General features: G+C 41.8%; 1 protein-coding gene across 1 annotated transcript in view; it reads left to right on the top strand.

The window, feature by feature from the left end:
• The first annotated feature begins 811 nt into the window (after window positions 1-811).
• Barx2 (BARX homeobox 2) overlaps window positions 812-22,615 on the top strand; it is a 64,637-nt gene continuing 42,833 nt past the window's right edge. The window contains exon 1 of the mRNA XM_027412207.2: window positions 812-998. Within this exon, the coding sequence (XP_027268008.1) occupies window positions 812-998 (187 nt within the window). The remainder of the gene's footprint in view (window positions 999-22,615) is intronic.

The following is a 22,615-nucleotide window of genomic DNA, read 5'->3' as shown; positions in this document are numbered from 1 at the left end:
TGGGAGCTGCGGCCTGAGAAGGGGACGTCAAGGTCCTGGGAAATGGCCCACGCGGGGACAAGTGAGGCACAGTGGTGGTCGGGAAACGCGTGCTCTGGGGCCCGGAGCCTCGGGAGTCTGGACGAGGACTCCCCTGCTTTGTGGCAAGAGAGGCGGACATAGCTATTCGCACTGTTGCGGGGGCTGGGAGCAGTGGCCCTTTTGGCAGGACTGGCTCGAAGGGAGGGCAGGGGAAGATGCAGCTCGGAAGAGCCGCTGCGGGACGCCTGGGCGGCAGGAGGAGGCGGCGCGCACCGGCTTGACTGCGCGTGCATACACGCGCGTGCGCGCGCACCCCAGTACACACACCTGGAGCTTGGGGGAGGGGGAGAGGAGAGCCGAAGCAAGTGTCTTAAAATAGAGAGCCAGCGTGGGGAGCGCTCGACTCGGGCCGGCGGGAGGTCGAGATCTAGAGCAGCTCGACCGTGGGTGAGCAGGTCAGCGCCCGGGCCGCACGGACGCGCAGGGGCGGGGTGGCGGCCGACGCCCCTCGGCTCGCGCTCCGCACCTGGCCCTGCAGGAAGTGCGCGCTGATTGACAGCTGCGGTGTCCCAAAAAGGCTGTAGTCAAAGATGCTGCTCGGCGGGTGGGTGTAGACGCAGCAGGCGCGCCCGTGCCAGCTCAGGTCCGTCCGCGCGCCTCTCCAGGCCCCGCCGCCCCTTTGGCTGCGGAAGAGTGGGGCTCTGGCCCCAGCCTGCGTGCCAACCCCCGCGCTCCTGGACGAGCCGGCGCTCGCAGCACTCAGGTCGCCAGGCTCCAGTGCCCGATCACCATGCACTGCCACGCGGAACTGAGGCTGAGCTCACCCGGCCAGCTCAAAGCAGCCAGGCGGCGCTACAAGACTTTCATGATCGATGAGATCCTCTCCAAGGAGACCTGCGACTACTTTGAGAAACTTTCCCTCTACTCTGTGTGCCCATCGCTGGTGGTGCGACCCAAGCCCCTGCACTCTTGTACCGGTAAGACAATCGCTGGGAGATAGTGGGCTGTGGTACTTTCGCCCTTGTGCGGTCGCCTCTGCTTTCCAACCTGAGAGCGAGAGGGACCAAGGGATTCTTTTCCTGCGTCCTTGCAAGGAGAACAAACTCGCCAGCGGCGGACATTCAAAAGCGAAGCGTTTGCAACCCTCCCGGGCAGGTACCGCTCCCTGGATGGGAGATAAGTTAAGACCAAGCGGCCCTTGGAGTGGGGCGCCTTTATAGCACCCCGTCCTGCTTGGAGAAAGCTCCCTCCTTCCTGGCGCTATGGAGTTCCAATGAGAAACTTCAAAACACTTGACCAGATTCGGTGCGGTGCCTAGGTAGTTTCGCGCAGTGAGTTTGTATGTTTCAACTTGAACTTGGTCTTACCCTTAATGCCCGACTTATGTCTCCTTTGTAATTTTACAAGTAAATCGGTTTCCTGGGCTTCAAAACAAACTACTGGATCCGCCGAACTGTATTTAAAATGACCTCTCTCTAGGGAAGTAGTTTTGGACTATGCTGCGTTTTGACACAAACAGAGGATCAACCCCTTGTTTGTTTTAAGTGACTAAAACTAACACTAGTAACAGTAAAAACAGCCTTCCAACCTGATTTCCTCTCTCCACAAAAGCTAGACCAAAAGGAAAGAGACAGAATTTAGTAATAATATTGAAAAAGTAGTTGTGTAGGAAACCAATCCAAAGACGTTTAAAACACTTTTGAGTGCCGTGAGAGAAGCTCCGGATCTCAAAGTTTCCTGGCATGGTAGGGATTCAGGCTACAAAAACCGTGGATGTAGCTAAAAAAAGGGTTGAAGAAAAAAATTTTTTTCAAAGAAGTTCTTGACCATACTTTCTATTAAAAGCAAACACTTAGTGCTTCCACGCGAGAGGGGCCTTTGGCGTTATACTTGTTGTGTAGATGCCATGAAGCAAGTTCATGAAATTATATTTTGAAAAATCGAAGCGTGTGCTCGCAGTGGTTCTTGACTACTTATTATGAGAACTATCTGGAATAAAAAGCTGCTAAATATAATGTTTAGAATCCTATTTCTCCCTTGCTTCTATCGACAGTCTGGCTAAACATGTCACTAAATCTGTAATAAATGTACCAAGGTCTTTGCAAAAGCAAGATATTCCTACATTTATTTGGCTACAAAATGAATATTACAGGTTTTGTCAGCAAGGTAGAATTACATCTGATGTCCCATAATAAGCCTCGTAATACTGAATTTTACAAACAAGGAAATAATAAGATACATAAAGGGGATTTTAGAAACACAGGGGATACCCATCATGTTGATACTCTTACTTTTGTGTGTCTGCTGCAAGTGGTGCCTAACATGGTGAGTAGTCTGTGAATATGCCAGGCTGGGATAAGTAGGCTAAATCTTCTCCTGAGAACATCTATTTGCTACAATAATGCAAATCTTAGAGGATTTGATTCCGGGCAAATCCCAGTGCACCCTATTCAGTCACTGCCCAGGAGAGAGGCTCCAGGGAGGAAAACAATGTTCCTAAAGACCTAGGGGTCCCTTAGTACCTGCTGACTTTCAGGGCCTCTGCCATGATTCTGAGGCAGGTTTTCATGGTTCGCAGGAGTCACAGAATTGGGTCATGCAAAAAAACATGCTGGAAAAAGGGGGTAGGGGAAGCCCAGAAAACTGTCATGCAGTCAGTCTAGGCTGAGTAAGTTCCATGATTTACTGAACTTTATGGGAAATAAAACAGAGAAAAGTCTAACGATTCAAAGGCAGTTTTGGGAGTGTTAAACGTGCGTTGACAGACATGGTAGGCCAGTCCTATGTTCCAAGGAGTTCTTTGGTGGTTTGTGCCAGGAGGGGTTACTGGCAGTGGTTTTCTTGCCTTTTTCCATTCTTCCTTTGGATTGTTCCTTTCAGAATGTGTCTTGATTTTGCTCTAGTTGAGACTTAAAATATAGAAAGTAGGATTTGCTAGTGGAATTAAACTCATAAAAACTGGCAACAACAGTTCATATTTTCAGATCCTAAGCCTTCAGTGGGTTTACAATTTCAGTGGAAGTCTTACATGTAAGATCACGGGAAACCCATTAGTGACTTCTCTGGGGTTTCATGCTTTCAAAGCCTTTTCATACTTTTTAAGTGTCAAATACAGACTCAAGAATCTTAGCTAGGGTAAGCACAATCTTTTAAAAATTAATGAGAAATAAAAATCATAAGTTGCTGTTATCTATAATGAAACAGTAACTTATCTTTCTGGATAGAGAGAGATATTTAGCATGTATGGCAGGAGCAATGTACAAGAAATTCACAGTAAGTGAAAATTTATACTGGAATTAAAGTTACCAAATCTTCTCATCTTTCATTTTGCCCATGTCCACCAGCTTAAATAACTGCAACAGAAGTGAACTTTGCCAGGCAAAACACTGAAAACTAAGACTAAAATGTTCTTCCCAATTGACTTACCAGCATGCATAATAACCACATAGGATAGGGGCAGAACAAAAGCCACATTTAAAAGACTTCTACCTAATTAAGCAGTCCTTGTTGCTAGATTTAGTAATCCAGGTAGCAATGCATGATATCAAATCTCCTCAGGCAGATGAGTCTGTGTTTAAGTAAACAGAGGAATGGAAATCTTTTTCATTAGGCAGATAATCACCTGGAAATCATTTATTACTAAACATTTTCCCCTTGATGGAATGAATACTCATCATCAAAAAGTATTGTTTATTTCAACAGGCCCTTTATTGAAAACACAATAATTTTACTCTTTGAGAGTGGTCTCTAAATGCTGTTTTCCAGTAGTTCCCCCTAAACCACCTTAATAGATGCTAAGGAGAATCCTTCTCTTTAAGCTAAACTAAAGAAAAGTTTATCATTGATCTAAAGAAAGCCTCCATTTAAACAAAGTTTACTGTTCGCACTGTCAGTGTGGTAGACAGTATTTTTTGACTTACTTGTGTATGTGACCCGTAGCTCTTCTCTTTAAATCTGATAACAGTAATCCTCACACAGAACCAAATATATTGCCAGTTGGAAGTCAGTAATCATCTCTCAAATATTAGAATGGAGGAGGTGATCCAAAGTTTACCCAAACAAGTTGCACTTTATGAGTTTATAAATATAATAAAACTTTTGGGGTGTGTTGCTGTTGTCTATTTTGGATCATCATTAACTGTTTTTGACAGAAAGTTGCTTGAATAGAACTGACCTCTCACATAGACTAGATTGTAAAGCTGTTGGCACTGGAATTTTTGAAAACTTTGCCTCTGGGTTTACATTTTTAGAGACGGTCAGAGTTTCTAAATTTGGGGAATGTTCGGAGAAAACAGATGACTTGTTCCACAAACACAAACGTGCAACAGCTCACCCTACGGGTTTTCCTGCAAGGCTATTGATAAACATACCTACGGTATTAATTACTTATAATTTATTGTTGCTATTTAAAATGAGCTTACAGTTCCATTTGCTCATCTCAGGGAAGAGAATGCAGACATTTGGACACTTTATGGCTTGTGGCTTTCAATTATTCTAGTACAATCTGTAGTCTAGCTCCTTTTCCCCCTCTCGGACAGGATGGTTCTGCTGAATCTATCCATGACCTTCAGTGTCAATCCTTTAGGTCTGGCCATAGCTTTGGAGATGACAGGCAGGATGAGAGAAGACAATCTACCCAAGTGGAAGATATCCATCTATCTGTCTGTCTGTCTGTGTATGTATGTATGTATGTATGTATGTATGTATGTATGTATGTATTTTTTGCAGAGTCACAGCATCACATTGGGTTTCAACATAGTTCAATCCACTTTTTACACTGTTGCCCTTGTCAGGATTCTCAGAAATCAGGAAGACTGTTGTATCTTGGTTACACACCCTGGATAAACTCATGCAGTCACACCCAGGGGACAGTCAACCAATTAAAAGGGGCATTTGGGACAGGCTGATTATCTTAGGAGTTGGCATTGAGAACATTTTATCCTCTGGTGGGTCCATGAGAAACAAGTTCTTTGGGGTGGTGTCCTTGAGCACATTTTTCACAAAGACCGAGTGTCACTCTGTGAAAAGTTAACTAAGGCCCAGACATGCACGACTCTTGCCGCTTTAGAGAGCCAGCAAGTGCTTTATGAAGTTCCCCAAACCTCAGCTCTTTTAGTTGGAGACCAAGTCCTGTAGCATATTGGGAACTTGAGAATTGGACCCTGGAATGTTAATGGAGAAACGGAAACCAGGGTCTGGGAAAATGATCATTATCAATGCTGCCAGAGGCAAGCAGGCTTTTATTAGCAATTACTCACACCAGTTTCTCCTATTCCCATTTGAAAGGTGAACACACTGAGGGACATACAGCATCGGGACTTGCTCAGGGTCAGAATATATTTGAGTTATCACCTCTTGAGTTTTATAATTTCTCTTTAAAGAAATTAAATTGAGACACTGAGGGGTTCCTTAGGAATTGGATATAAGAGCTTATGAATTGTTTACTAACAAAGTCTCTGCTGCTACCGATTTTCCTAACTGCAGATGGAAAAAAGATCAGAAATTCTGTTCAGAGTTAAAATGCTTCTTCTAATGCTACAATCCTTTATATATCACTGAATTCAAGTTCAATTAAACAAATATTTATATTTGCTTGGAATACACACACACACACACACACACACACACACACACACACACACACACACACACACAAAAGCCACTTACATATATGCAGGCTATTTATTCTTGGAAATAGAAGACAGAATTTATAATGCCAGGTATAGATACTAAAAAGTTAATTTTAGCACATTGCAGATTTTCCAGCAGCCTATATGAGAAGCAGTAAAAATTGAATATGGTTGTTTAAATTGTAAAGAGACATTAGAAAGAAAAAAAAGAAGGTAATAGAGAAAAAGAGAGTGGATTTCTGTGAAATCTTGAGGCCGCTCAGGTTCAACCTTATATCGCAGGATATGTTGGAACATTTTGTTGTACAGACCAAATAAAGGTGGCTTCTGAAATCACTGTCCACAGACAATAAACAGGTAACATTGATTTTACTTAGATTCATGCCAGGCACCTTACGTGGAGTTTCCTGGAGCCTGGTACTGCCTATCATTTAACATTCATTGCAGGGGGTAAGCAGCTGAAGAAATGATATATCCAAAGTGTTTCTTTGGAGGAGGAGGAGGGATTGGAGCTCCGGAACTTGGAGAGCTGCAGGGAAAGGAACAAATGAAAAGAATAACAGCTCGGATGGTCCGAGCTTCACTCACTGTGCTCTGCTTGTCCCTCCTGTGGAAGTGAAGGAGCCAGTTCTCCCATTTTTGCCATTTGTTCTGTCCTGAAGTAAATTTTGTGGCTTCATGGCTGAGCTAGCTTACCAACTCTTAACTGGAATATGACTGAAGGGCTGCAAGGATTTGGGTGCTATGAGATGTGCGCATCTTCTCTTAGGAAGTCCTTGCTTGGCACTTTTGTTGGGTGGAAGAGTTCTTCCCAGTGTGTCTCTTGAGATGGGCTCACATCTGGATTAGCCAGCATCCTTCCTACTTCAGGAACTTGCTAAAGCCACAGGTGCTCGTAGAATGTTCACAAAGCATTCTGCTGCAAGGACACACACACGTCTATGTCAATCAGCAGGACAGGAGAAAAAGAGGACCAAGGGCTGAGGGAATTCACAGGGGGCCTACTTAGTGCCTGCTATTTTAGCTGCTAGAGAGTTGCAAACCATGTCTCTCCCACAGCAAGTGTGGCAGATACAGATTCAGCATTTGGACTCATTAATAACAAGGTTCTGATCTGGACCTTACACAAACATCATAGCATTAACAAAATAAATACTCTCCAGGAGAGTGTTCATTTGTTATTATTATTTTTTCAAAACAGAATGTCTTTGTAAATTCTCAGGATTTAATTTATTTTTATTGCAATTTAATAATAGTTAGAAAAAAAGTCTTGTTAAAATAAGTGCTCTAAATAAAAACACAGTTAATTTTCCATTACAGTGTCTAATTACTCATCCTTGCTAGGGCATTTTATATGGCAGTTTAAGTTCTTGAAAGTGGAAACTTGGCACTCATGTGTGGAAGAAAGCCTTGCACCTAGAGAGTTTCAGAAGGGCCGTCTAATTATATTTGGGCTGCAGCTGAGTCTTGAGTCAACTCTGGAGAGGACAGAGAACCTCTGAGTGTCGTTACTGAGGAGTTTCTGGTGTCTGTGTGCCAGTTGAAATTGACTGCAGGGGGACAGTAATCATGAACTTTAGATGATATGGAAGCACATCTGAGGAGGCCCTGCCAGTCACCAGTGGGTGCTGATGTCAGGGATACGTCATGGGTCTAGCATCCAGCTGTGTATGTTCCCTGACTCTACTAGCTAAGGGCACAAAGATGAGCACAGCCATCCACAAAGGAAAGGTCAAATACAAATGAAGAGAGTCAGAGGCAATTGGTCATAGGACATCCAATATTTCCCGAGTCTAGGCAGAATGATCTTCTATCTCTATCTATCAATCTATCTATCTATCTATCTATCTATCTATCTATCTATCTATCTATCTAGATTAGGTCTCACTCTGTATTCTATAATAGATGAGAATTCACTGTGTAGTCCAAGCCCGAATCAAATTTGAAATGCTAATGTTTCAGCTCAGAATACTTTGTTTGAGATAGGGTCACACTCTGTAGCCCTGGCTAGACTGGAATTCCACTTGTAGATCAGGCTGACATTAAACTTAAACTCTCAGAGATCTGCCTGTCTCTGCTTCTAGAGTGCTGCTATTAAAGGTGTGTACTACCATGCCCAGACTCAATATACTTTTGATTATTACTTTTATTACACGTGACTTAGTTTTTCAATTAATGCTATGATTGCCCTTTACCTTTGCATAGGTAAGATCTCTGTGACTCTGTGGGGAAATGGAGTGGTCCTGGGAATAGTGAAATTTATGAAGGCCTGACTGTATTTCCACTCCAGGAAATACTTGGGGATGGCAAGTCCCTGTCAACCTCCACCATCCTGTTCTTTCAGAGTTCCCTTTACTCTGTGATAGAACAATTGCTGAGATTGAAGATAATGATCCTGTCACAAACAAGGTGACATTCACAAGTGTATTGATTGAGATTTAGTTTACATAATGCCTTGTGTTGCTGACTGCACTTTTCCTGAATGGACACCAGAAACAGACAGTGTAACTTCTTACCTTGGGGAGCTATCTTGATTGAGCAAGAGGGGTTGCAAAGAACCTGCTCTCAGCCTTGCAGTCATCATCCAGAGGAGACTACAAACAGGAGAAATGGCAGAGACACTTTATGTTTCCAGCCTCCTTATTCATAATCGTAACCACAATAGTATGTGTAATTTTCTCCTTCCACTCTGTGGGTCCAAGAGATCAAGCTCAATGTTATAAGGTTTGGTGGCAAGCACCTTTACATACTAAGTCATCTAGCTGGTCCAGTAATTTTTTTTTTATTGAATGACATAGCATTGGCATGATTTTTTTTAATTTTATTATTTATTTAATTTTGGGTTTTCGAGACAGGGCTTCTTTGTAGCTTTGGAGCCTGTCATGGAACTCACTCTGTAGACCAGGCTGGCCTGGAACTCACAGAGATCCACCTGCCTCTGCCTCCCGAGTGCTGGGATTAAAGGCGTGTGCCACCACCGTTAAAGGCAAGACTCACAATCAAAACATAAATGCTTTTAAAATCAGTTCTAAAACATCCCTGAGAGGGGGCACTATTATCTCCATTTGCTTGTGAGGAATTTGAGAAGTTAAGTCACATTAATGGTCTAGATGGCCAGTACATGCAGGGAGGATGCTCAGCCTTACTGGGGTCAGGAAAACATAAAACTCTAAGACTGAGATGTCTTATAGCTACCTGGTAGGCAAAGCAGAGGGTCTGGCCATTTTGAGGACAGAGATGTAAAGAAGTAGACCTTCTCAAAACCCAGACACTGGTGGTTAAGGTGTCATTTAGTTTGATTACTTTGGGGGGATTTTTAGATGTGTGTGTGTGTGTGTGTGTGTGTGTGTGTGTGTGTGTGTGTGTGTGTGTGTGTTGGGATCAAACCTGGGGCTTTGTGCAGGCTGAGTCAGGACACCAGTCTGGGTTAGATTGCTGAAGAAAAAAGCAAAAGCAAAAGCAAAACAAAACAAAACAAAACAAAAAAACAGTTGGCAGCTCCTGGTAATGCCACAGATGTATGCACCATGCACTGCAGTGCCTTGAAAAATTGTGCCTTGAGGAGTCATGGTAGATGTGTACCCAGACACGGATAAGAATGTTCATTCCTGTGTTTTTAGATTAGGGAAAATTAAAAACAAGCAAACAACCTAACTGGCCTATCAGGGAATAAAATAACATGTGCCGTAATCATGCAATAAACTTTATGTAGTAATTAAAATAAATGATCTAAATGTGCTTGTGTCAACATGGATCAATTTTTGGAATTAAAATGCAGGGGATGAACAAGCTGTAGATTGGTGTGTATAGTCCGGTACTATTTATAGAGTGACTGAAAACATTCAGGGTAGTACAGGATATTAACGGGCGGGAGGATGGCAGTGGGGAGATCGACCCACACATTTTTATTTTCCTATGTAATTGTTTACCATTTAAAAAGGCCTTCTGTGACTCAGTCTAAGCATTACAAATCTGTCACTTGGTTGTGGGTACACAGGTGTTCATGATATTGCTCTTTGCACTTCTGCGTAGAGTTGAAACTTTTCATAATGTTGAAAAGTGATAGGATATGGGACCACACATATCCATGAAACTCTTAATCTTGTGGAACTTTTCATGGCTTTCTCAATAGCTTTTCCTTCCTGAGACAAAAGCTTTTAAATACAGAGCTTGTCAACAGTTTCACAGTGGGGACACAAGGTCACTTTATAATTAGATACATGAACAGCTCGTACTAAACAGCCACTGTGGCTTGTGAAGCTGAATTTGGGGTCTTGCCCACCTTCCTAGCCTGGTTGACAGCATTATTTTTTTCCAGGGGAGCTGCTGTACCCCAATCAATGCTTTGGCATGTGAGTAAAGAAATTCTGAACTTCTAAGAAATTATTAGAACTCTCAGTTCATAATTGTTGTTCCCTGCTAGTGTGTATCGATAGTTATGTAATTCTAAGTTATTGAGATTTCTTATTGTTAACAATGCTTAAAGCCATAACAAACTGCCTTTCCTTTGCATCCTAGTTTTTATAAATATTTGCTGATATGGTGATATGCTACTCTTGGCTTTTTGGCCAGTCACTCATTGGGAGTGATATTTTAATTGGTGAAAATTGTCTAGGATAACTGAGATTAAATATCAAAGAATGTGATGTTAAATTGGAGCTTCTTGGGCAATGGAGGATAAGACTATTGGTATGTCATCTTAAGTTTTCTTTATATTTTTTAACCATGATTTAATTTTAAAACTGTTCAGCGTGTGGTGTCAGGGACTGTTGGAAGGGATGAATGTTACCATGGCAATCTCCAGAGAGATGTCTGTTACCAGTAATAAGTGGTCATCTTGTTGTTTGGAGGTGCTAATCTCAATCACATTATTCTATAATGACAACTATAGTGGCAGATGCTTTATCCAGCTATCTTAGCAGTCCAGACATTTTAATTATCATTGCATGGTAGGTCTAATTTAGAAATACTGCTTTTAGGCCTTTTGGCAAAAATATAGCCCTTTGTGAGTTTTGCCCTCCTTTATGTGAAGGAGTTGGTACAATTGAACTTGCCAAAGCATCCCCCATTCCCCAGACTAACCCTAACCCTAACCCTAACCCTAACCCTAACCCTAACCCTTTATGCCAAAATAAATGTATGAGTGAAGATCCAGTTAACATCTCACAAGATGGCAAGAAGGGCGAGAACAGTTCAGTAAGATGTTGGCAGGGACTCTTACATAAATAGAGTATGTTGCTACAATTGTTTTCTTTTATTATTATTAGTCACCTACTATAGTTAATAAATTAGCTTTATGATATAAATGGAAGGAAGCCGGCAGGACACATAGGGATTGATACTAGCTATACTTTCATATATTCATGGAGGGAGCAGAAATACATCATCTTTGGATAAGGGTAAGAGGATGACTGAATTCCAAAGAGTTTCCACACAGCCATGTGGAAGTCTATGAGAAAAATGAAAGTCTGCACACTTGCATCACATTTGGTAGATCTGCTTTTAAATATTCACATTGAAACTACCTGGGACAGGGGCTGGAGAACTGGCTCAGTGGATAAGAGTACTTGTCCCTCTCTCTGAGGACCATAGTTCTGTTCAATACGCCCACCCAGCTGCTCACAACTTCCTGTAACTCCAGCTCCAGGGGATCCAATGCCCTCTTCTGGCCTCCTTAGGCACCCTCACCCCACATAACATGTAAAAATAAAAATAAAGTAAATCTTTAAGAAGGTACTACTTACGCTAGGCATGGTGGTAAATGACCTTAATCCCAGCACCCAGGAAGCATAGGCAGGGAGGTCTCTGTGAGTTTTAGGCTAGCCTGGTCTACACAGCAAGATCCAGCCTACAAAAGGCTGCTCTGTCTCAAAAAAACAAATTATCAAACAACAACAACAAAAAGGAAACTGCTGCCGGGCATTGGTGGCACACACCTTTAATCCCAGCACACGGGAGGCAGAGGCAGGTGGATCTCTGTGAGTTCTAGGCCAGCCTGGTCTCCAGAGCGAGTGCCAGGATAAGCTCCAAAGCTACACAGAGAAACCCTGTCTTGGAAAAAAAAAAAAAAAGGAAACTGCTAGAGACAAGAAAGTTAAGGTGGCTATTCAGGGAATGAGGGATGCGTTGGCAGACTGCAGGGAGAAAAGGCATCCTATCTAAGTTACTTCTTTTTCATGATTAAAAAAATTAATGAAAAAATTGGTATGTCATCCCTAGGGAGATTTTATTTAGAGGGTGTCATTAATTTTGTTTTCCCTGAATATCATGATACTCACAGATGTTCTTAACACATTAGACAGCTGTGACTACTGAAAGTTTATTTTCCAAGTTGCCTGTTGAGATCATAGCAGGCCAGATCACCTTGTCATAGGGCTGGCTATGTTTTTCTACTGGAATATTCTGTCTTTGATGCTTGGAACAATTAGCCTAAACAGAATATGTTTTTCTGTTTAGGATGTTGGGGATGGGGGGGGGGGAGACAGCTGTATACCAGGCTCCGTGCAAAGAACTTGTAGACATAAAGGCAGTTAAACTAAATGGAGACCTTGTATGATGTAGTTCCCGTTACCACTGTTCATAGAAAATGTCGAGCAAATGGCAAAGTTGAGGTTAGACTCATGCGTCTCTTTCAAGGTAAAGTTACTTACTTCATGGGATTATTAGGCATGTAAAGTAGAATTAAAATCTGCCCCTGTTTAGGCAGGCTTCATAATATATATTTGTGTATATGTGTATTTATAATATATACAACAAAGTCCAAACTTTTCCCTGTGATTGAGGTTTTAGTGATTCTAGAAAATTCCACGAGGCAGTGGGATTTGGGGTGGGAAATGAAGTTGTCTGGTTATCAGGAGGTTGCAGATCTGCTACCATCGGCTTCTGTGACTCACTTGTTGCTGGGAGATATTCGCTGAGTCTCTCTTGGGCAGCATTGAGCTGTGATTCGCTGAGTAAAGCTTCTCATGGAACAATCAAGGGTTGAATCTGCATTCCTCCATTGTCATGAATTGGACAGAAAACACTTAACAACTCAGATCCAGTCTCCACTTACTTCCATTTTAATTGACACATGCTTGTGGGGTATAGTGTGATAATTCAATACATCATGCAGTGTGTAGTGGTCAAAGCCTGTAATCATCATTTCCATGTTCATGAGCATTTCTCACTTCTCTGTGTTTTGAGCTCCATCTAGTTACCCACAACACATGTCACAGATTGGTATAAACTGCAGTCCCCCACACTATGTTATAGAATAAAAATGCTTAACCTTCCATCTAACCATTCTTTGATACCCATTGTCCATTTTCCTTCTATCCTCTACCCTTTTTAGCTTCTTAAAGACCAACTTTTTTAGTTTCTAATCAACAGGCATAACTTGTGTTTCTTTGCCAGGCCTATTTCACTTAATATACTGCTCTCTGGTTCCATTAATTTTGCTGTAAATGACAAGGTTTCATTAAAAAGATGGTCACAATCTTCGTTTGTTTTTCCAATACAGGGTTTCTCTGCGTAGCTTTGGCTATCCTAGAACTCACTGTGTAGACCAGGATGACCTCAAACTCACGGAAATCCTCCTGCCTCTGTCTCCCAAGTCCTGAGATTAAAGGCATACACCACCTGGCACAATCTTTGTTTTTAAAAGATTTCTTGGAACTGCAAATTAGGGATTACTGGATTGTGGATAACTGTAAGGATAAAATTGGTGTAATTTGTGTTCTGTGTTTACAGATACATGAAATTATTTAGTGGAGGCATACTGTGTACAGATTTTTAGTTAGACAGTTCTGGGTTTGTATTTTTATTGTCTGTGTGACCTTAGACAAGCCACTTAACCTCTCTGACACTTGATTTCCTCATCTATAAAATGGAGTTAATAATGACTACACAATAGGGTTAGTTGTTTAAGTTAAATAAGATAGTGTTTATAAAGCTATTAAGCATAGTTCCTGGAAACAAAGCACTCAGTAATTGATAGCTTGTATTAAAAATAATTGTCTCATAATAAGAATGTCTTCTCAGTTGATTGAGGCACAGCCCTTTAGAGAAAGATTACCATTATTTATGTATTAAACTCAAGCAAAATTAGCTCTCTCTCAAAAAACCCCACTTTACTTCTGGATTGCATCATTGTGGTAACTGCCTTTTAGGGCAACGTGGGTGGTCTGTGCAAGGTGTTTGAGTTTAGGTCTTCCTGGATAGGTATTTTTCATTCCTCCCACCATTCTGTTTTACAATGGGAGCTCAGAGTTTTGTAAATTTAAATGAGTGGCACAAACAGGTTGACACTGCAGCCTCACAAAATGAGCTTTGTTGATTTCTTTTACATTGGAGTGACCTAGGATTAATTACCCATAGGAGATATTTGATCATTGGGTGTTAGGGACTCCAGAACTATGTTAGAAAAGGAGAGGAACTTCTCAAGGAGTTGGATTTCTTTTCTTCTGTAAGAGTAGAGCTTAGGGATCATCTTTTAGAGGAGAGTAAAGGTTCATGTTCTTTTTTTTAGGACACTGAGGCAGAAATAACTTGACAGAGACATTTTTTGCTGATGGTATAGGATGGAAGAAAGTAGCAGTTTGAGGATGGTTCGCTTTCCTGATTTATTTCAGGGTCCGGATTTGGGGTGCATTCTACACAAAGCCCTATTTTATAATTTTGAATTGTTGGTGAATGTTTTGGTGATCTGCTAAGTGGCAATGGTGGGTGATCATTGTGTGGAAGGACAGCCTTAATGAGAGCTCCGCATGGATCTTTCTGGGATTGGGTTGCAGAGGATCACTTGTACCTTAAAGAGTTTAGTATCTGCTGGTAGTACTCTGTTGTGATTCCCTTCGATATGAGTAAAGTCCCCCGACCAGCAGTTTTCACTCAGGTGGCACAAAGGAAATGCTATGCACAGGATGGTTCATCTGTCCAACTGCTCAAATGTTGAGTCCTATAAACATGATATAGTGTCCTCTTCCACATTCATGGTGGCGGGGACCAGGCGGGAGGAAGCCAGAGGATAAGGTAACATGGGTGTGTCACCATGGCATGGTAGGGCAGTGTTTGTGAGGAGGAGGGTGGTCAAGTCTCTGGCTGACCTTCAGCCATAGTCTGAGTTTTGATTAGCTGAGACAGGACTCAGTTGAACTTAGGTATCTTCAGCAGCTTGTTGAAAATGTTTTTGGATCCGGACAAAGTGAGCGTGTGTGTGTGTGTGTGTGTGTGTGTGTGTGTGTGTGTGTGTGTGTGTGTGTGTGTGCATGCGCTTGGTTCTCATGGGAGGACAGTAGGCAGGAATGGGGTGGGGGTGAGGAATGCTGGCAAATGGGGAATGAAAAGTCAGGCATGAGGACACTAGCCTGCGGACTGTAGCAGGGTCCTGGGATGTCTGCTTAGCACCTGCTGTCCACAGGAGTAAAACAAATGTTAAACATAAGACCGGAATACTGTGTTTGGAGACAGCTTTGTGAATACGTGCTCCTCTCAGAGGCGTGCCTGCTAACTCACAGCAGCCACTGATTTCTGATGGGGCAATAGCCCAGCCACACATGTAGCCTAGTTATTGCACACATTAATGATGCGTTAAAAAGGGTCATCATCCTGGATCACAAAAGAGCCTTATGACTGTATTTTAACACAGCCACGGTATTCATGCAGTGCCACACAGGAAACTATGTACTTGATGAACACCTGTCGTGCGCAAGCAGAGATCAAGGTGGAAATCCTGCTAAAACCACCCTTCTTCCTGGGCTGGCGATATAGCCCCAGTGGCAGAGTGCTTGCCTAGCATTTGTGAAGTCCTGAGTTCTAACCAAACCAAAATAAACCTTCCCCTTCCCCCATGCCTGATTACTTATGGACCTTCCCTGACTATAATGTTTGAATGCTTTGCATTCTATTACTGATAAAACAGGCCCTACCTCCCCATTGTGCTAGAGAGGAATGACTGATTAAGGACTATTAACTTAGCTCTGAAAGGATAAAAACATGATAAGCATATGGGAAGCTAAGTAGTCTTTGTAATTATAGACATTACTGTGTTCTGTAGGCAAGTGGGTGTAGGGGCTGGCCAAATCTAGTCCACCATCTTTTTTTTTTTTTTTTTTTTTGTTACTGTGAGCTAAGAATAGTTTTTGTATTTATAAATAGTCACAGAGACATCAAGAGAATATTTCACGATCTGTGAAAATGTTATGGAATTCAGCTGGCACCCACACATAAAAACTTAACCATACATTCTGGTTTATATATTGTGCATCTCTTACGGTGATCAGTAGAGGCAAGGAGATGTGGTAGAGACAGTGTGGCTCACAAAAGCCTTAAGTATTTATTTTCCAGAAAATTTTGCCAACCTTTGACAGAGGCTATTGGAAGAGGAGTTCCTAGTTGTGAAATAAGGCGGTTACTGGTCCACAGCATCTGATGTCATCCAAAGCCACACAAATAGCTCTCTTTGTCCATCAAGGTCCCTGGTGCTGCTGTCATGTTTTAACATGTGTAGGGCTGAAGGTTAGAGTAGTGGGGATCTATGCAAAGACCCTCAAAATTGAGATCAGGCTTGGGCTCTTAGGATGACTTCCCTATTTTTTCTCAAAATAATTCTGTACCAAGAGAGTGATCAAAAATACTTCCAATAAAGTGGTTGAATAGAGTGGTTGGAATTCAATAAAATAATTTTAAGATTTTAAGATTGCTGTTTCAACCTACGCTGTTTTTCCTGGAGGGAATTGGAGGCTGACATGTGAGGACAAACTAGAGAATCAGCATGACTGATGGCTTGAGATTTGGTGACAGTTCATATACTTCTTAATTGGCTTTAACTTGTCACCCATCCCTAGATACAATATTAAGTACAAATAAAAGTTATGTGGTCATTTACCACAGCCCTGGCGGGAAAGGGAATGCAAAACAGGATGAGGCAGTTGACGGTGGTTGTCTGTACAGTGGATGTCTCTCTGTGCCTCTGAGTTCCCAAATGCCTGCTGCAGCAGCTCCAAAATCCTTCTAGGAAGGACAAAGTGTGATCCTCTAGCTCTTCAATGGCTCCCTTGCTTCCATTTAGAATGTTTACTCATGGTGAGCAGCCTTTGAGCAAAACCCTTTAGGGAACAGGGTGTGTGATGGTAAACTGGTTTTTTGTTTGTTTCTTTTTTCGAGACGGGTTTCTCTGTGGCTTTGGAGGCTGTCCTGGAACTCGTTCTTGTAGACCAGGCTGGTCTTGAACTCACAGAGATCCACCTGCCTCTGCCTCCCAAGTGCTTGGATTAAAGGCGTGAGCCACCACCGCCCAGGCGGTAAGCTGTTTTTTTATAGCTACCTCTGCTTTATAGAGTTAACCCAGACTCTAGCTGCCTCTGCATTATAGGGTTAACTCAGACTCTAGGCTGAGAAGTTCTAGATTTAACCCTTACCACTAAACGGGAGTTGGAGAGTCACGAGGTCAGTTAATCTCAGAGGACTAAATTATTGATTTTAGTGGGTAGAATTCCACTAAAGTTCAGATTTTCTTCAATCTTAGGTGAAGTTCATAAAATAATAATACATAGTTCATAATGTGTGTTTATCAAAACATACATCATAGAAAACACTTGCATATGCCTACCTTTTGACACACTGAATGTTGTTGCTGGAGAGAAGGGATTTGCCTGAAAGGAATGGGACCTGTTGGACACTAGTATAGGAAAGCCTACTGCTGCCCAATTTAGATCTTAGTTATCTGAAAAATTTATTTTTAAAAGAAAGTGTTGTGTAGTAGGGGATCCTCAGCAGTACATGTATTATGAAATTTTCTGTTTTTGAGAGGAACATTTTCTCTGTCTCTGTCTCTTTGTTTCTCTGTCTCTGTCTCTCTCTTTGTCTGTCTGTCTCTGGGTGTGTGTGCTCACTTGAGTGCAATAGTGAAGGTGTGTTGGTCAGAGGATGGCTTGTTCTCTCCTATCATGTGGATGCTGGGGACTGAGCTCAGGTTGCCAGGCACATTTTCCTCCTGAGCTTTCTTGGAGGCCCTCCTGCTCATAATTTAATTGTTACTGATTTGATTTGTAAAATTTAGGATATACCAAACTATTCCAAAAAAGGATTAGGATATCTTTTTTATTTGTCTTCTTGTTTTAGAGCCATTCAAATCTCATATAGCTGAAGTCCTAGGAATGTGTTTTATGCCAAATTTGCCGAGCAAGTTTAGTGACAGGGATGTTGCTCCACTCTTATCCATTATGCTGTTCAAGGATGCAGATGGTTAAATACATTTCATATCACTCTCATTCTGCTTTAAAGTTGGGTTGAGGGTGTGGTTCAGTGGGAAAGTGTGTTCTTAGCATGCACAAGGCTTTGGGTTCAATCCCAAGTCTGAGTGCGTACACATACACACACACACACACACACACACACACACACACACACACACACACACACACACACACACACACACACACACACACACACACAGCATGTAAAATTATGGATAAAATACGGATAGAATATCAAGAATAACAATAAAATGAGCAACAATATGCCCATCAATCCTCCTTGGAAAAGAGCAACTTTGCCTGATACCTGTCCCCATTAGAGGTCACTCATGTTTTAGAGCTCTCTGCTATGACTGCTTTTCTCTATAGTTTTGACATGTTTGTGTCACTGTCAGGTATTGCTTTGCTTTGTTCACTTTTGGGAGTCACATCAGTATAACTGAGTGTATTTTATGTGACTCACCTTTTCACATACTATTGTGCTTCCAAGATTCCTTTTTGCTGTTGTGCATGGCAGTAGTTCATGCATTTTTATTACAGCATACAGAGCATAAATACAGTACACTCTATTTTTTCACCTTATTGATAGACTTTTGGAATATATCCTGTTCTTATTGTTGTACATATTGTTGCTAGAATCTTCTTGTTAAATTTTTCCCCAGCTCATTAACTTGAAGAGTCATTTAAATAAAATAATTATTTTTCTACAATTCATAATTGCCAGTGGCAATTTATATCTGTTCCTATACACAAAAATGTAGTTTTAATTTGGGGCACAGATTTGCCAGTCAAATAAGTTTATTTTTAGTTGGTTTATGGGTTCATTGTTTTCCAGATTTGAACAATGACATGTTTAATTTTCTAAAGTAAATCAAAGCATTTAAGATTTACAAAAAAAAAAAAAAAACACCAAAAGGTGTGTATTTAATAGTTAGGATGTTTACATTGCTTAGATGAGTAAACTTAAAATATTAAAACGTGGTGGAATGTGAAACACTTCCCTTCTGAAAACTGAACATTCACTGAGCAAACAATATTACTGTGGACCCGTGAGATGATCTCTGCACTACTTGTTTATTTTTTATTTTTTTGCAGATTTTTTTTATTTGAATTAGAAACAACATTGTTTTACATGCCAATCCCAGTTCCCTCTCCCACCCGTCCTCCCCTACCACCCTCCCCCAACTAAAACCCCACCTATCACATGTCCCTTCTGCTCCCCCTGGATGGTGAGGCCCTCCGTAGGAGGCCACAGAGGCACCACTTGTTTATTAAGAGTCTAGAAAAGACATTAAACCATTCTGGAATAATCCACAGAGTTATGCAGTTGGGGCAGACGACCTATCCACCCAAATTCTGCTGTGACTGGAGAAGAAAAGCAGTGTCCAGAGTAATGAAGTCCTTTAATCTAGATCCCTGGGAGTCCTGCTGTGTGTCCTTTAAATGCGGTGCCTCCACAACAGTTCTGTGAATTGGTTGTTTCTTCTAATTTTGAAAGTGTCAGGTTTTTTCATTTATAATAAGTATTTGCTTCAATACAACTTCGTTCAAATATTTAATATTATTTTAAAATGAGAGTCTATAATACGGTCCCTGACACTTGGAGGTGTGACTGTTACACCAAATTTTCTCGGTGCTGAGTCTGCAGGGGGGTCTCACCTAGTCCCTACTTCCTGGTGGTGACAATATTTCCATTGTCTTACAACTTGCTCTCTACCAAGGGTACTGCAGGTGAGCCTGAAGGAGTCTGTTGTGTCAATAGGGGCACAGGCCTCTCTAGACACTTTGTCCACCCCAACCCCCCAAGTGCTGTGCTGTGCTGTGCTGTGTGGGGTGGGTGAGGTGGGATGGAGGGATGGGGTGGGAGTGAGTGAGGCTTTGCTTCTTAAGGAAGCGGCAGCTTTGCAAGGGAGGCCTTCAGGAGGCCATTTGGATTAGCCAGGGTTAGTGGGAAGTAAGGGCCTCCATTTAGGGCTGGGTGTGAAGCTTTTCATGTTCTTGACATCCCCTCGCCCTCCCTGTCACACTCCTGGGGCCACCTCCCACCCTCTGCCTGTGTCCCCATCCTGAAATAACCATGGCTCAGCATGGAAGAAATATAGTCCCTTAACCCCTCAGGAACTGATGCACTCTGTATTTGCCAGGGGCGGGCTTTGCCTTTCTGCTCCTTGAGGAGAAATTACCACAAACTAAAAATCTATAATGAAAGGAATGCAACCAGGCTTAGAGCCGACTACCTGGGACTCCACTGTGGACAAAACATTTCACCTCTGAAATAACTTTTAAAACAATCAGCATGTACCTCTTTAGGTTTTGCATGAGAAAGCCAGAGACTAGAATGGGCAAGAGGCTAGGTCCCTACTGACTGCTAGACCCAAACCCCTGCAGCTTGAGATCTGGTGTCACCAGCTAGCTTCCTCAGTCCACCATGTTAGTGGCTTTCATTGGCTCCTCCCTGCTAGGAAAGCTGAGCTTTCTTTGGGGAAAGGCCTACCTTCTCTATCTCTTCTCTCGAGCATATAGGATGCATTTTGGTGCCTGCTAAACACTCTGTTTTTCTTGCTGTTGTTTGTTTTGTAGTACTGGGAAACAAGGGAAGAGCTGACCTTGGTTGGACAAGAACTTTCTCGGGGCTCTGTCCCCAGTCCTAACAGTGTGGATTTGAGCTTTGGTAACCTGCTGAGAATTGTCTTTGCCTTCTCTTTCTTACTATGAACAAGTCTTCTCTTCCTTGGTCTTTCCCTGCTTCTTCTGTCCACATGAACCTTTTCCAGCCCTCTGACTCTACATACAGTTTTCCTATGCTGCTGCTCCCAACTGGCTTCCACTCCCTGCTTTTGTACTAAGTACTTAAAATATGCAGCTGGAGTTGTCTGGAATGTTCTGCTTAATATTTAAGGCCTTATTTATAGACATTAAAGTGTCTGCTGGCTGTGTGTGTGTGTGTGTGTATTTAAATTCTCTAAGTTCATTTTGATTGTATTTCATCCTGAGGGATAATAGTTCATTTCAAGTTAATCTACAAGACTAAAGTGTAGCCTCTTTGGGTGGATGTGGGGGAATAGCAGTGAAATGGCAGCTGTTAAGCGTGCATAGCAACTCTTCACAACAGCTTAAACATGAAAAAGAAATAGGAGTAATAGAATATTTTGGAATTTGATGAGGACACTGAGAGCTGTGGGATATAGGATTTGAACTTACAGTTGTAGACAATAACTGTATCTCAGACCGGAACTCTTGAACCTTTGCCCCAGAATGTCCTGGGAGAAAGGCTGGAGGAATTGTCAGCAGGGGGATTTAGTTATGGAATTGTATATATGGCCTCTGCATCTATTCTACCTCTTTTTTCTTAAGTTAAACTTGTATGAGAAGGACTGCATAGTTGGTGTCACATTAGCTAGTGTCCTATAAAGAAGAGTCACAGAATCCTTTAGAGCCTTTAGAGATAAGATATACCAAGAAACAGGGAAAATAAAACCCTCATCACCTAATATACATAACTACATTTAAACAGTTTTTTTTTTTTTTTTTTTTTTTTTTTTATGAGAAAGTCTGGCCTTCGCTGGCAGATATCGGAAAACTCCCTGGGAAATTCATAGCATTTAAGAGTGCTAACCCACTTGGAAATAAAATTATTAGTGAGCTCATTTGCCTCTTTTAACTCACAGGAAATTGTCTAAGCATTGCAGGGTTTTAAAAAACATTTATTCAAAATCAAATCTTAAACAAGTTAATAAAGAAGTTACAGTACAGACCGGCTTTTCTATTCCAAAAGGCACAAGATTTTCCTCACTGTTTTAAGAAGTGACAAAACACCCAAGAGCTTTACAATTATAGAGTAGTAATGGGGCTGGAGAAATAGTTTTGAGATTAAGAGCACTTGTTCTGGAGGACTGGGGTTGGTTCCCAGCACCCACATCAGGTGGTTTTATCTCAGAGTAATACCAGCTGTACCAGCTCCAATGCCCTCTTCTGGCCTCCATGGCACCCACCCGCATATAACATGTGGATACATAGACCACAAATATACACATAAATAATAATACTAATAACAATATAACAAGTTGTAGGTATTTTAGATTTTGGATTTTTGGGTTAGGGATACTCAACTGGTAAATTCTATGAAAATATTAAATCTGAAGTACCTATGGTCCCAAGCATTCTGGCTAAGGGAAATTCAATCCATATGTATGTGGGGAAAAAAAAAGATCCTTAGTAAATTGAATCCAACTTCAAAATGGTAGTGCAATCATACTTTTTGATTAAATCAATGAAAAGCTAATAGCCTTGATTGTTTCACTAAAGCTTTAAAAAAAGTGCTTGCTCCCTACCCCCAAATGTGCAGGAAGTGGAGATGGAACGTTAGCATCTAAGTCCTGTCATTTCTCTCGAGATGTAGGTGAGTGAGTCTTAAGAGACCATGTCAATGCTGTCCCACAGATCCGGTGTCCGGAGATAGGTGTGCCGAGGAGCCTTGAACTTGCACTGGGACTGAGCAGTTAGGGAAGGCAGCCTTGAAACTGAGCCTGCTGGACAATCGCTGGTTAAAAGGAGTGCTCCAGGAGAGGCTTTGTAAATGCAGACCTTTTTTTCTGAGTGGGATAACTAATATAAATGAACACTGGTGGTGACTGAGGATCTCAAAGCTTTTAGGACATTCACTTTTTTTTTATCACTAGTCTTTACAGTGTCATAAATGTCCCACATAAAAAATATAAGTAGAGTCTG

Source organism: Cricetulus griseus, chromosome 4 (assembly GCF_003668045.3).
Source record: "Cricetulus griseus strain 17A/GY chromosome 4, alternate assembly CriGri-PICRH-1.0, whole genome shotgun sequence".
NCBI classification, from domain to species: domain Eukaryota; kingdom Metazoa; phylum Chordata; class Mammalia; order Rodentia; family Cricetidae; genus Cricetulus; species Cricetulus griseus.
Note: the sequence above shows the minus strand (reverse complement) of the source record. Positions and strands in the feature narration are given on the sequence as shown.